The sequence below is a fragment of the Scyliorhinus canicula genome, chromosome 4, assembly GCF_902713615.1.
Source record: "Scyliorhinus canicula chromosome 4, sScyCan1.1, whole genome shotgun sequence".
Classification (NCBI taxonomy): Eukaryota; Metazoa; Chordata; class Chondrichthyes; order Carcharhiniformes; family Scyliorhinidae; genus Scyliorhinus; species Scyliorhinus canicula.
Genome location: NC_052149.1, coordinates 206,660,620 through 206,676,016, shown reverse-complemented (window position 1 = coordinate 206,676,016; position 15,397 = coordinate 206,660,620). Strand labels below are relative to the sequence as shown.

Sequence of the window (15,397 nt, the reverse complement as noted above, 5' to 3'; positions counted from 1 at the left end):
CAGCTAGAGCCGGTGCTCTACGCTGCCTTGATGTTAGCCCCCAACCAAATGAGGTTTGGGGCCGTGTTTTACGCCATTTTCTCTGTCGTAAAACACCGTTCCCATGCCGGCGTGGGGACATAGCCTCAAAATCGGAGAATCCAGCCCACTTGTCTTTACCAACAGATGGAAAAGTGCAAAACTGACTTAATCTGTAAATTGTTACATTTTACAAGAAAGGCTCACCACTGGTTCAACAATTTAAAATATATATATTTTAATTGGTATTTAGAATTAGAAAAACAGAGTTTTGCATATAAATAACAATACAACAATAACAGTGATGATAAGTAATAAAATAAAAACAACAAGATATGAGCCCCTCCCTCGCTGTCACCACAACCCTGACTGAGGTCCCAATACTATTTGACATTTTTACAGTCGTGTTAATGTTTACAGTATTATGAGGGGTTCTGACTGGGGCTCCTACCACTTGGCGACTGGAGCTGACCCCAGCTTTACCCACATATTTACAGGTCATCTGCAAGGAGCGAGACTCATCCACCAATTCACCGATCTAAGGGTGACAACCAGAGGATCGATTGCGAGCACGAACAGGAGCGGGGATAGCGGACACCCCTGCCAGTCAAATAACCTGATAGCACACTCATACATGAAAAAGAACAATCACTTGGAAAAGGGAAATGGCTGACACCCATGGAACTGTAACATAGGCAAAGAGTCAATGCCTTCACAACAGAGAGGTACGAGATAAATTGACAATTAAAGGGCAGGTCTGTATTAAATGGCCAAATGAGTAAACAGGAAGCAGATGCAATTCCGTATGTCAATACCTCAAGATCATTGAAAAGCACTTCTGGTGGAGTGATGCCATTTTTTTTTGCAATTTGTCGGAGTATTGCTTCAGCTTCCTGTACCCTTCCCTTTATCAACAGCCAGCGTGGAGATTCAGGAATAAACCTGGAATTATAATTATTTTGTTTTAATTGAAGAGTACAAAAGTCACACAAAGTATTTGATCAGTTCCTATTAATATTAAAATACACTTTAATGATGCATATTAACATATATTTTTATCTTAATAAAGGTGTTGATTCCGAAATGTAGATGGTGGTGCAAAGGATGATTTTCTGGATCAAGAACGAATTAACAAATGTCTGGTAATTTTGGACAGTGTCTCACCCTGATATAGATTATAGTACAGGGAAACCATTCGAGAACGAAGAAACTGGGGTAAACTTTGTATGGTACTCTCCCAGTGGGAATTGCACACCTCTTACTGAATTTTAATTCCATTCGTTTTAATGGAAGGAAAAGTAAAAGCCTCTATTACCAGCCTACAAACGTACTGGATTGATTTCCCTCATCATGCTCTGCTCAGGCAATTTGTAACACCCCATGTGGCAATGAAAATCTATCCCATGGTGGGTGGAGGATGGGAGGTGCAGGAAGGTGGGGGGACTACAGAGGCTGGGGGGATTATGGACGGGTGTAAGGGGGTGCGGACAGCGCAGTAGATGCAGGGGGTGCAGTTTTGGGGCGGGTTTGGAGGGGGGGTATGTTGGTGGGGGTGTGAGGAGGAAAGCAAGAAGGAGAAAAGGTCAACTTAGGAAGGGAACTTTTTAACAAGTTTTGGACAGGAGGAAAACCTGCAGTAAGGCCAAGGGGTTTAGGGATAAATTCCAAAATCTTGGCCGATAACTCAAAGTTGGGAGAAAAGCGTTAATTTAGATTCAGACAAGTGGAGTGTGAGAATGGGACAAAACAGTTGAAGAATATTAAGTAACTTGATCTGACCTTAATGTTGATGTGATGTGGGACAGAGGAGTCCAATGAATCTTGGCAAGTGTGTGAAAGGACTCGGGCTGCAATGGATTCACTTGAATTTTGAGAGAGGTGAAGAGGAGATGTGGCTTTGAGAAAAACTAAACCCTGAGATTCAGTCAGATAAATTGTTACGGGCCAGGGTTTAGAGAACACCAAAGTGTATCATGGAGTTCACATGACCCACAACTTTTAATAGATTGTGGTATGGGGAGCGCACGGCCCACTCAACAGGTGTGGTACAGCAGAAATGGAAAAGTATTTTTTGAAGCAAAACAATGTTTTTTCTATGAACTCAAGTTAACCTTTTTAAAACATACAGTGAACATCTTAGCAATCATTAATTCAAATGCAACCCCCAAAGAATACAACACTAAGTAATCCTTTAAGCTTTCCTTTTAGCATCCGTAAGACTTAAAACACATTTTACCAGAAGCACATCAGGTTAAAGTCACAACTGTTATTAGTTTTAAATCACCAGGATCGATTTACTGTCTTTAGATTACAGAGAGAGACTGTAATACACCTTCTGGCTGTGACTGCAGCTATCCAGCTCTGAAAAGGATACTAAAACACACCCTGCAGCAAATAGCCTAAAACAAAAGTAAAAAGCTGACAGACAGTCCAGCTCCACCCACTCTCTGACATCACTGCAGTAGAAAACCACCATTTCTTAAAGGTACTCTCGCTACAGATATTTATATACATACCCATTTATGAACACCTATTTCTAAAAGGTACTCTCACATGACAAAGTGCACAGACTCTGTGATTGCCATGTCCAGTGGTGCAGCGTTCAGAATCACAGTTAGCACTTTTTCCACAAAGGCTAATTACTGCTTTGAGCAAGTGACAACATTCACCAAATACATTCACGATCATGATCCTAAGGAACTGACCAATCCGCAGCAAGTATTGCACTTCTCAATGAATAAGGAATTTGTACTTGTGGGTTACTGCATTGCAGTTCAAATTAACTTTTTGTGCTGCACTAAACATCTGCCTTCTCTCCTTACTTTGCCTGATTAAAGCAATTAATAGATTGCCGTTCAATTTCTTGTCCCCTCTCAAAGTAGTGTCTCATTTTTGAGTATGGTTCCATACAGGAATGCTATATTTGATATGCTTAAAAAATACAATAAAGTTTTGGCGTCACAAGGTATGCAGAGTTTTGATCTACATGCAGAAGGATATATTTGTCTGGGAGGATGCTTTGTTTAATTAATTTATAGGATGTGGTGTCACAGGTTAGGCCAGCATTTATTGCCCATCCCTTTAGAAGGTTGCCTTCTTGAACCTCTGCAATCCATGAGGTGTAGGTACACCCACTGTGCTGTTAGGGAGGGAGTTCCAGGATGTTAACCCAGTGACAGTGAAGGAACAGCAATACATTTCCTAATAAAAAGGTGAATGACTTGGAGGGGAACCTCCAGGTGGGAGTGTTCCAAGGTACCTCCTGCTCTTGTCATTCGAGGTGGCAGTGGTTGTGGATTTAGAAGTTACTATCTCGGGAAGCTTGATGAGTTTCCGCATGCATCTTGTAGATGGTACACACGGCTGCCACTGTTCGTTGGTGGTGGAGGGTTTGAATTTTTGTGGAAGGAGCAATCAAGTGGGCTGCTTTGTCCTGGATGGTGTTGACCTTCTTGAGTGCTGTTGGAGCTGCACTCATCCAGGGAAGTGGAGAGTATTCCATTACACTAGTGACTTGTGCCTTGTAGATGATGGACAGGCTTTGGGGGATGAGGAGGTGAGTTACTCGCCATAGGATCTATGGGGTTAAATTTTCCACTGTCGGGAGCCCGGGGTTTCTCGATGGCCTGGGGCAACCCCATTGACTAGCTGGCAAAAGGGAGAATCCCGATGGCGTGCCACACCAGAGATTTGGTGCAGCGGGATGGAGAAACCCGCCCATAGTCTTTGACCTGTCCTGATAGCCACAGTATTAATGTGGCCAGTCCAGTTCAGTTTCTGATCAATGGTAACCCCCAGGATGATGATTGTGGTGTATTCAGCGATGGTAATGCCATTGAATGTCAAGGGGTGGTGGTTAGATCCTTTCTTGTAGGAGTTGATAATTGCCTGGCACTTGTGTGGCGTGAATGAAACTTGCCAATTGTCAGTGCAAGCCTGGGTATTGTCCAGGTCTTGCTGCATTTGGACAGGGACTGCTTTATTATCTAGGGAGTGCAAATGGTGCTGAACATTGTGTAGTCATCTGCACATATCTCCAATTCTGAATTTATGATGGAAGGGAGGTCATCGTTGAAGCAAGCTGACCCACAACTTTTCATAGATTGTGGTATGGGGAGCACACGGCACACTCTACAGGTGTGGTGCAGCAGAAATTTAAAAGTAATTTTTAAACCAGAACAATGTTTATTCTATGAACTCAGTTAACCTTTTTAAAACGTACAGTGAACATCTTAGCAACCATAAATTCAAATACATCCCCAAAGAATACAACACTAAGTAATCCTTGAACTTTCCTTTTAACATCCATAAGACAAAAATCATTTATGCAGAAGCACATCAGGTTTCAACTCTCTACTGAGAGCAGTTATCACTGTGAATTCACCAAATGATCTAGAGATAGTCTTTAGATGGCAGAGAGAATGAAATTACATCTTCTTTGGCTGGCTTCAGCTCCAACACTAAAACAAAACCAAAAAACAGACTCACTCAAGCTTTTCCTCAAAGTGAAAAACTAAAAAGCAGAGCCAGATCTCAGCTCCATCCAAACTCTGACATCACTGCAGCCACTTGAGCAGACAAACATTTCTTAAAGTGACATTCCCATGACACTTGGCTAGGGAGCCTTGGGCTAAAGGTTACTGCCTGAGAATAAGGATTGAAGCTTTTGAGCATGTGAGTGCAAACATTTCTCCTGAATCAAGGTGTTTTGAATCTTTCAATATTTGACCCCAGAGCGTTGTGGATACTCAGCCATTGAAAACTCTTTGGATGCTAAAGATGTCAAAGGATATGGGACAGTGCAGAAACATAGACCTTTTATCGAAGATTAACCATGTCTATTTAATGGCAGAAATGGTTCAAAATGCCCGGCTATCACTTTTGGCTCAGTAAATTGTACTTGCTGCATCTCCTTTGTTTAATTCCCAGTTTTACAATAGATAAACTTTTTTTATTCATAGTTACATACATAGATGATAGGAGCAGGAGGAGGCCTTTTGGCCCTTCGAGCCTGCTCCACCATTCATCATGATCATGGCTGATCATCCAACTCAATAGCCTAATCCTGCTTTCTCCCCATAACTTTTGATCCCATTCTCCCCAAGTGCTATATGCAGCCGCCTCTTGAATATATTCAAAGTTTTAGCATCAACAACTTCCTGTGGCAATTAATTCCACAGGCTCGCCACTCTTTGTGTGGAGAAATGTCTCCTTATCTCTGTCTGAAATGGTTTACCCTGAATCCTCTAATCGAAATTCATAAGTCTCTATGAGGTCCCCCCTCTCGTAATGAAGGCCAACATGCCATTAGCCTTCTTTACCGCCTGCTGCACCTGCATGCTTACCTTCAGTGAGTGATGCACAAGGACACCTAGGTCCTGCTGCACTCAGCCCTCTCACAATTTACAACCATTCAGGTAGTAATCTGCCTTCATTTTTTGCTTCCAAAGTGAATAACCTCACACTTATCCAAATTATACTGCATCTGCCATAGATTTGCCCACTCACCCAACCTGTCCAGATCATGCTGTAGGATCCCTGCATCCTCATCACAATTCCCCTCCCACCTAACTTGGTATCATCTGCAAACTTTGAGATGTTACATTTTGTTCCCTCATCCAAATCATTAATATGTATTGTGAATAGCTGGGGTCCCAGCACCGATCCCTGTGGTACCCCACTAGTTACTGCTTGCCAATTTGAAAAGGACCCATTAATCCCTACTCTTTAAGAAGTCTTACAACAGCAGGTTAAAGTCCAACAGGTTTGTTTCAAATCACTAGCTTTCGGAGGAAGGAGCTGTGCTCCGAAAGCTAGCGATTTGAAACAAACCTCTTGGACTTTAACCTGTTGTTGTAAGACTTCTTACTGTGCTCACCCCAGTCCCATGCTACATCTCCACATCATCCCTACTCTTTATTTCCTCTCTGCCAACTAGTTTTCTACCCACCTCAATACATTTTCCCCAACCCCATTCGCCTTAATTTTGTACAATAATCCCTTGTGCGAGACTTTGTCAAATGCCTTCTGAAAGTCCAAATATACCACATCGACTGGCTACCCCTTGTCAATTGTACTCGTTACAACTTCAAAGAATTCCAAGAGATTTGGCAAGCATGATTTTCCCTTCATAAATCCGTGCTGACTCTGACTGATCCTGCCATTGCTTTCTAAATGTTCTGCGATAAATTCCTTGATAATGGATTCAAGCATTTTCCCCACTACTGGTGTTAGGCATGCTGGTCTATAATTCCCTGCTTTCTCTCTACCTCCCTTTTTGAATAACAGAGTGACATGAGTTACCCTCCAATCTGCAGGGACAGTTCCATAGTCTTTGGAATCCCAGAGTAGGGGCTGGTTTAGCACAGGGCTAAACCGCTGGCTTTGAAAGCAGGCCAAGGCAAGCCAGCAGCACGGTTCAATTCCCGTACCAGCCTCCTCGAACAGGCGGCGGAATGTGGTAACTAGGGGCTTTTCACAGTAACTTCATTTGAAGCCTACTTGTGACAATAAGTGATTTTCATTTCATTTCAGATGACCATCAATGCATCCACTATTTCCAGAGCCACCTCCTTAAGGACTCTGGGATGCAGATTCTCAGGCTCTGGGGATTTATCCGCCTTCAATCCCATCAATTTTCCCAGCACAATTTCTCCAATGTCGATCTCCCTCAGTTCTTCTCTCTCACTAAACATTTAGTTCTCCAACATTTCTGGTATCTGGGGTGGGATTCTCCAAATCGCGGCGCGCCTCGCCACTCCGACGTCAGGACACGATTCTTCGCAGAGCGGAGAATCGGCGCCATTGGGGCCGGCTCTAAGGGGCACCCCCGCAATTATCTGGCTGGGATGGGCAGTAAAAATAAACGAGTCCCGCCGGAGCCGTTCTAACCTGCTTTGAGCTGGTGGGACCTCGGCGTTGAAGGGTCGGGTGGTGGCCTGTGGGGGGGGGGGGGAGGAGGAGTCCGACCCCGCGGGGGGGGGGGGGGGGGGGGGGCCTCCCGCGGGATGGGAGAATCCATTTGTGTCCTCTTTTGTGAAGACAGAATCAAAGTATGTATTCAATTGTGCAGCCATTTCTTTGTCCCTTATTACGCATTTCCCTGTTTCGGCCTGTGGGGGCCCACATTTCTCTTTAACAATCTCTTTCTCTTCACATATCTACAGAAACTCTGAGGCTGGGATTCTCCGACCATGCGCCGTGTCGGAGAATCCCCGGGGGAGGCGCGAATCCAGCCCCACGGCCCCAACACCGGCTTCCCTATTCTCCGGTGCTGTTTTTCGGGCGTCGCCGGAATTCCTGCTGTGCCTGTCCGGGGGCCGTTAACAGCCCCACGAGGCCCCCCCCCCCCCCGGCGATTCTCGGGCCCCGATGGGCCGAGTGGCCCAGTCCCGCTGGCGTGGATTACTCACCTCGCGTATGGCGGGACCAGGAAGGTAAGTGTATGGGGGCCGTCATGGGGGGGGGGGGGGGGATCTGACCCTGGGGAGGTTCCCCACGATGGCCTGGCACACGATCGGGGCCTACCGATCGGCGGCCGGGCTGTTTTATTGGGGGCCTACTTTACTCCACACCTGTCTCTGCCATATTGCCTGGGGGCCGGCGTGAAGAAGGGAACCCCCACACATGTGCGGAAATACGGTGGCTGTTTCGCACATGCGCAAACTTGCGCGGGCCGTTCGGCGCCTGCTGGAGCTGCGGGAACCACTCCGGCGACAACCTAGCCCCCTAGAAAGGGGAGAATTCCTCCCTCTTGTTGACGACGGAGTGGTTAATGCCGGTTTTCACGCTGGCGTGGGGACATAGCCCCATTATTGAAGAATCCCACCCGTGGTGTCAGTCAGAGTGCACTGGACATAATCGGCAGCATGGACGAAAGGGAGGTCACTGAGATGGAGTTCAGCGGCGGCCAAGGAAGTGAGACCCCGCTTAGTAGCAGATCTCCATGACATGTATGTGGATCCCCCCCACACCCTCCTCACCCCCTCACCCCTGAAACCCCTAACCCACACCCTCCTCACCCCCTCACCGCCCTCAACCCATACCCCCACACTGCCCTCAACCCATACCCCCTCACCCCTTACTGCCCTCAACCCATACCCCCTCACCCCTTACCGCCCTCAACCCATACACCCTCACCCCCTCACCGCCCTCAACCCATACCCCCTCACTGCCCTCAACCCATACTCCCTCACCCCTTACCGCCCTCAACCCATGCCCCCTCACCCCTTACCGCCCTCAACCCATACCCCCTCACCCCCCACCGCCCTCAACCCATACCCTTCACCCCTTACCGCCCTCAACCCATACCCCCTCACCCGTGAAACCCCTAACCCACACACTCCTCACCCTCCTCTCAATCCTCACCCCCCTCAACTCTGTCAGACCCCGCCTCCCCCTTACTCCCCAGGGCCCAAAATATTGACTGTGTGGTTAGATAGGGGTGGGGACCTCGCAGGCTCAGAAATTCCCAGCAAATCCTGCCAAAATGACACTTTGAAACTTTGCCATTGGATCCGGCCCTCAGTGTTTTATAGGATTTAAGGAACAAATTTTCTGCTTGTTGAAGTTCTGAGGTGTGATTATCACAACTGAAGTCTATTTCAGCAGACCGTTGACAGACTTCTGTCTGCCTCAGAATCATGCTTTCAGAATGTATTTCTGACAGAGCACATCACCTGCCCATTGTATAATCCATTTGATTTTAAACCCATTGGGATCTGGTAAAATTGAGTGGGTATTGAAATCAGCTGGCGATTGATTCCAATGTTACTTCCTCAACAGTGATGATGAAAATTACCCACACCGAACATCCTGCACCGAGCATCAGGAAATGCGTTTCAGCAGAGAATCATTTCTCGTGGCCAGTGCCAGTTTCACATCAAATCACAATTCTCTGATGCCTCGACTGCGGCGTCAATGCATTCCACTCCGCAGGCGCAGTAATCTCCATTTGCATATCATGGACTGGATTCTCCGATTCTGGGGCTATGTCCCCACGCTGGAGTGGGAACGGTGGTTTACTATGCCAGACAAAATGGCGTGAAACGGCCACCGATTTCCCGGTTTGCTGGGGGCTAGCATGCCTGCAGCTCAAGCTGCCAATACAGCCTGGAGAATTGCGGATCCATGGCCACGCATGAGCACGGTGGCGGCCTGCAGCGGCCGCGCCGGCCGGTGGCAGACCCGGGCCCGAAATAGTCGCCACCTTTGGCCGACCTGTGCGCCCCGGACCACCTCCCGCAGTGTCCTCAGACCCGAATAAAGTTCCCCCCTGCCCGTAGATGGGTCCTCCCCGACTGTGGCAGCATTGGACTGAGTCCGCAGCCGCCATGCTGAGTTCCCGTTGGATGAGACCATGAGAGACCCATGCCATCGGGAACTCGGGGCCGGTCGGGGGCGGAGCATTGGGGGAAGCGGGCATCAGGCAATGCCCTGAGGCCGTCGGTATGTGGCATGGTGTACTCAGAGAGTACGCCACTTTGAAGGGGTCAGAGCAAAAGTTCGGCCAGGAACGGGAATTCTCCAACTGATCGGCGAACACAATTTCAGCGTCGGCGACCGGGGAATCCAGCGAGCCTGACCCAGTATTCTCCGGATCCTCCTCGATTCTCTGCCTCCACTGGGGCTAATTACCGACAGCAAGGTCCACTTGTGCTTTTAAAAATGGGGAACAGACACCATGGCTGATGAGGGAGAGAATAGAAAACGGAGAGGCGCGACCGTGGGCTGACGGTCCTGACACTGCACCCCAGCCCCACATCACCACCCCCGCACCACAGCCCTACACTCCACCCCACCCCACCACCGCACCCCACCCCCACGCTGCACCCCACCAACCCCGCACCCAAGCCCCACATCACCACCCCCGCACCCGAGCCCCACACCACCACCCCCGCACTCCAGCCCCACACCACCACCCCTACATCCCACCCCCGCACTCCAGCCCCACACCACCACCCCTGCACCCCACCCCCGCACTCCAGCCCCACACCACCACCCCCGCACTTCAGCCCCACACCACCACCCCCGCACCCCAGCCCCACATCACCATCCCGCACCCCAACCTCTGCCATAGCACCCAACCCCCCTCAATCTGCCACCACCCACCAGCGGGGCATCACGTGGCCCACCCAAGGGCAACGTCCAGAATAGGTGCTACATAAGACACAGAGTGGGGGCTACGGAGTGTACCACTGGCAAGGGCAGCACCAGCCATTGCTACTCCTGCAGCAGGGACGGGCGCCAGGGACAGGGACCCCCACGGCGCTAGGCACTGATGAGGCCAGGAGTGCTGGGATGGCGAGGGTGGTGGGGACATGCAGGGGACAAGGTGTTCAACCAGCAATTCATCCTAGTCGTTGCAGCCCTGGGGGATGCACTGCGGCTGTGTGAGCTGGAGCTGCTCGAGGAGGAAGAAGCTGCAGCAACGAAGCCTGCCCCAGAAGAACAGGAGGAAGCCACTGAGAATTGAAACCAGCCATGTGTGGCGCTAACAATTGCACACAAAAGACTCGATAATGTACAAGAGAGGCTTTATTACAGTGAGATGCTTTTCCTCCGGCTGCAGCTATAGAATGGCATCTCAGGGAAACTTATGAATATTTATACTGCTCCCTGGGGGCGGAGTTGCCGGCAGGGGCTTACCAGCAAACCTGTAATACAGGTGCTGTCATACATCCCCTAATGCAAGCACACACATATATATACAGTGGTAGAGATCACCACACCACCCAACGGGCCGAGGAGGAGGAGGTGCAAAGGAGGCGCCGCATGAGGCCTCGTGTGTACCGTCAGCGCATGTCATTCGAGGACCTGCCGATCCAGGCATGCCTTCGAAAAGTCTGGCTGAGCAGGGGGACAGTGCAACATATCTGCCAGATCATGGCGCACCTGGCACAGCAGCGGAATGGGGGAGGATACCCTCTCTCGGCGGCCCGCAAGATGGTGGTCACCCTGAACCTTTACGCCACAGGGTGCTTCCAGACGTCGAGTGGGGAACTGTCCGGAATCTCACAGAGCCCGGTGCCCAGGTGCATCCGCGCCATCATGGAATCCCTGTATGCCTAGTCGGCACAATATATGCATTTCAATATGGCTGACCAGGATGCCTGGCATTGCCAAGATGCTTCAGGTCCTGGGGATGATCGATGGGATGCATGTCGCCCAACAAGCACCTGCAGATGACAGGTGACCTTCACAAGCCGAAAGGGGTTCCACTCGCTGAGCATGCAGCTGGTGCGCGGCTATGAGCTGTGCATCATGCACGTCTGGACCTGTACCCGGGCATTATGCAGGAGGCCTTCATCCTGGCACACTAGATGGTTCCCAGCCTCTCTGAGAGGCACACCCCCAGCTGGAGGGTTAGCTCCGGGGCAACACAGGTTATCTACAGTGATCATGGCTGATGACACCCATCCGGAGGTCACAGACCGACATGGAGACTTATTCATGCAGCCACCAGGTCCGTGATCGAGCGGTACTTCGGCATCCTGAAGGTGCGGTTCAGGTGCTTGGATCGCTCTGGAGGGGCCCTTCAGTATGGTGCTGGGAGGATCGTTCGCATCGTGGTGGTCTGCTGCGTCCTCCACAGCATCACGCAGTGCTGGAGGATGAAAGCCAGGCCTCATCCGCGAGGAGGATCGGCAGAACATGGGGCCTGGACAGAGCCGTGAGCACGGGCTGAACTGCGGTCCCTGAGCCAAGCCTTTCCCAAGCTTCTATCCATTCCCCTCCCCCCCCGGTGTCCCCTCTGCAGCCAGCTCAGAGCAGCCCACCTGTCACCCCTTCTGACAGAGGACCGAGGCAAGTAGTAACATTGTGCACAGGTGTTTAATGTGAACACATTTATACAGATTCGTGCCCTGGCACTAAAACATGTTCTGCACCTGTGCCAACTTAACTGGTGTCTACTTTTTTGATCATACGAGCCCAATTCTACGTCTAGCTGGACCCCCAGATGGTACTTCAGGAGTAGAGGCAGCCTGTTGTGACTCCTCCCCTGTGACAAGGCCATCTTCTGGGGCGACTGGGCCTTCATGGGCCAGCTGCTGCTCGGGTGTTCCAGGTGGCATAGTGCCACCTCTTGTTCTGCTCACTGCCCACCAGATGCAACAGGGACAGTGGGGGGGGGGGGGGGGGGGGGGTGGAGGCGGTGTCTGAGGTGCTGCGGTGTTCCGGCACCTCCCCTGCAGGAGTCACCGGCATGGGCCCCATCACTTCCTCCTTCCTCAGGGTGCCCAATGGCCCCCAGGCGGAGGTATGAGCAGAACAAAGCCCTGAGGCTCCCCCGCCATTGTCATAATATACACCAGTATATCATGGTGCAGACACACACACTGATGGACATACACTAGGACCAATCAACATGTACAAACACCGCAGCCAATCACCAGTTAGAACACACGCACTATAAAGACAGAGGGCACCACTTTTCCCGCTCATCATTCAGGATGCTGCCACTCAGAAGCACAAGAGCTTATCAGTTACAGTATAGACTCTCACCACGTGCTGAGTGATTCAACTGGTTTGGACAGGCACAGGTCTCTAGTTAATCTAGCATCGTGTAAACCCCCAGTAATAGTATGTCTAGCATTTTATCAGAGTTAATATAATAGTGTTGAACCATCTTCAGTTTGGTGGCCTATGTCTGCTTCACGGATCCAGAGCGGCCAACACATCAGCCATCAAGTGCTGCCAGTCCTGGAGGCCCATTCTGGCCTTGAGCAGAGTCTGCACGCTCGCTGCCATGGAAGGGGACCACCTCTGTCTGGGACTGCGCCACATCACATTGCAACTGTGCCACCACCTTCTGGATCTGTGCCAAATCAACCAGTGACTAAGCCATTTCCATCTGGGACTGGGCCATTTCCCTCTTTCTGCGCCACGTCCGCCAGTGCCTGGGCAATGCCGCCGACATTCCCAGCCATGCCCTGCTGTGACTGGGCCACACTCAGGAGCACCACTGCAATATCCAGGTGGCTCTGGACATGGCTGCCTGTGAGAGGTTGGCTGGGTGGCACGCATGGCTGGCACTTCCTCCTGCTAATCCATAGTCAAAACTCCCACCCAAGGCCTCCACCATGAATGCCACCTGTACAGTGTTAATCTGGGTGCATTCATGGTCAGCACCACCTCCTGCTGCTGCACGTGGTTGGTCTCTTTCACCTGCGCCTGTAGGTACTGGCTGCTCGCCGACAACCTCTCATGTAGTCCCTGGCTCTGTGACTGCATCCCCACTATCGATGGGACTGTCCGTTCCAGGAGCCTGAACCCCGTCTGGATCGCAGCTAGCCCCTGGTCCTACCTCCACCTGTTGTACTGGAGCATGTGTGTGCTGCACACCAGATAGTGCCCCAGGAACCTCTTCATTGAAGTGCCCAACCGAGGTGAGTGTCTCTGGAATGGTGGAGGTGTTGGAGAGGTAGTTGTGCAGGGAAATCTGTGTCATTCTCAGACTCAGGCTCCGGGGTGTCCTGGGTCTCAGGTGTATGGTACACGTCCGTGTGGGTAACTGCTGACTTCGGTGACCAGGGCACGTGGCTATGATGGCTGGTATGGGTGCCCGTATGTGGGAAAGGATTAGGGTTCGGATGCCCTCTAGGTGAGAGGGAGGGAGGGGGACTAGGATTGGTGTCAGGGAGGGTGCTGTGTCCTCACCCTGGCCATCCTGAGGAGGTTGTGCGGTTTCTTAAGCACTGCTGGCACGTCGGATGGTGTTGCTGACGGCGTTGACAGCCTCTAGCACCTGCGCCCAAGCACAGTGAACGGCGGTGGCTAGCATCCTCCTCCACGGCGTCCAGCAGGGTCTCGAGCCCGGTGCCCGTAAAACGGTGTGCCGCTCTCCTCACCATCCTTTTGTTGGCTGGGATGGTGTGTGTGGGGAGTGAAGTGTGTACCTACGGCTGGACCTTGACAGTTCCTGAGTGTCAATCGCGAATCCGGCGAACCCCACTCCGTTTCCCATTGGAATCGAATCTGTTCCACGTGGGGCAGGTACGAGCCCCTGAACGGTCGTTGAATCGGACCAGATGCGGAGCCGATTTTGCTGCCATAGAATTCCACGAATTCTGCCCCAGTGTCAACACTCAGGAATGAAGAACATGGCTGCCGGTCTCCCACCATTGTCAAGTAGCCATCACCACACCTCTTTAATAAACTGTCCGTGCTGATCCCCAACCTTTTCCTTCTGGAATCAATTTCCCCATTGATTTCCTTCTGGAATCAATGGCAGACGTTAAAGGCAATAAAGGTTCTTACCTAATGGCGACATTGGTTAAAGTTGTAATTCCTACCTACCACCACAAGGGAACGTACAGGAGCCCAGAGAGAGCCAGGATTAAGAGCAACATCGGCCAGCTTCGTATGAAGTATGCAATCAAAGGCAGGGTCATGTAGCCGATTGCAAAAGAAATACAAGTTCCCGCTGTACAGAATACAATTCGAATAGATTTCCCAAGGAGTTCTGATCCTGTAAGAAGAGAATAGAGAATAGTCAGATAGAGGATCTGAAAGAAATCAGTGTTCACAAAAAAGAAGCTCTGGAGAAATTAATGGAATTAGAAGTTGATTAAATCCCTGATGATCTACATTCCAGGGCGTTGAAAGAGGTGGTTATCGAGATCGTGAATATATTGGTGGTCATCTTGTACAATACTATAGATTCTGAAACAGTGTCTGTAGTTTGGAAATTAGCAAATGTCATCCCACGTTTTGAAAAAGGAGAATACAGGAAACCTCAGACCTGTTAGCCTGTCATTAGTAGCAAAAACTGTGATGATTGGACACTGAGAAAATAATGGAGAGATTGGGCAGAGTCAGCATGGATTTATGGAAAGGAAATCATGTTTGATAAACCTGCTGGAGTTTTTTTGAGAATGTGTATTTTTGAGGGGCAGCATAGTGGCACAATGTTTAGCACTGCTGCCTCATAGCGCCAGGGGCCCGGGCTCAATTCCGGACGCGGGTGACTATCCATGTGGAGTTTGCACTTTAATAATAATAAGAACTTATTGTCACAAGTAGGCTTCAATGAAGTTACTGTGAAAAGCCCCTCGTCGCCATTTCCGGCGCCTGTACGGAGGCCGGTACGGGAATTGAACCCGCGCTGCTGGCATTGTTCTGCATTACAAGCCAGCTGTTTAGCTCACTGTGCTAAACCAGACACTTTCCCCCTGTGTCTGCATGGGCCTCCTCCGGGTGCTCCAGTTTCCACCTACAGTCCAAAGAATTGCAGGTTAGGTGGATTGGCTGTGCTAAATTTCCCTTCAGTACCCAGGGATGTACAAGTTAGATTAAACGGATAGAGTGGGGGATTGGGCCTAGGTAGGGTGCTCCTTCAGAGGACCAGTGCAGACTCGCTGCACTCTCGGGGAAGGCC

General features: G+C 50.3%; 1 protein-coding gene across 3 annotated transcripts in view; it reads right to left on the bottom strand.

The window, feature by feature from the left end:
- LOC119965336 (solute carrier family 22 member 5-like) overlaps nucleotides 1–15,397 on the bottom strand; it is a 116,017-nt gene that overhangs the window by 53,846 nt on the left and 46,774 nt on the right. For all 3 annotated transcript variants that reach the window (XM_038795959.1, XM_038795960.1, XM_038795961.1), the window contains exons 4-5: nucleotides 14,317–14,488; nucleotides 834–960 (exon numbers count right to left, since the gene is read on the bottom strand). In XM_038795959.1, coding sequence (XP_038651887.1) covers nucleotides 834–960; nucleotides 14,317–14,488 — 299 coding nt within the window. The remainder of the gene's footprint in view (nucleotides 1–833; nucleotides 961–14,316; nucleotides 14,489–15,397) is intronic.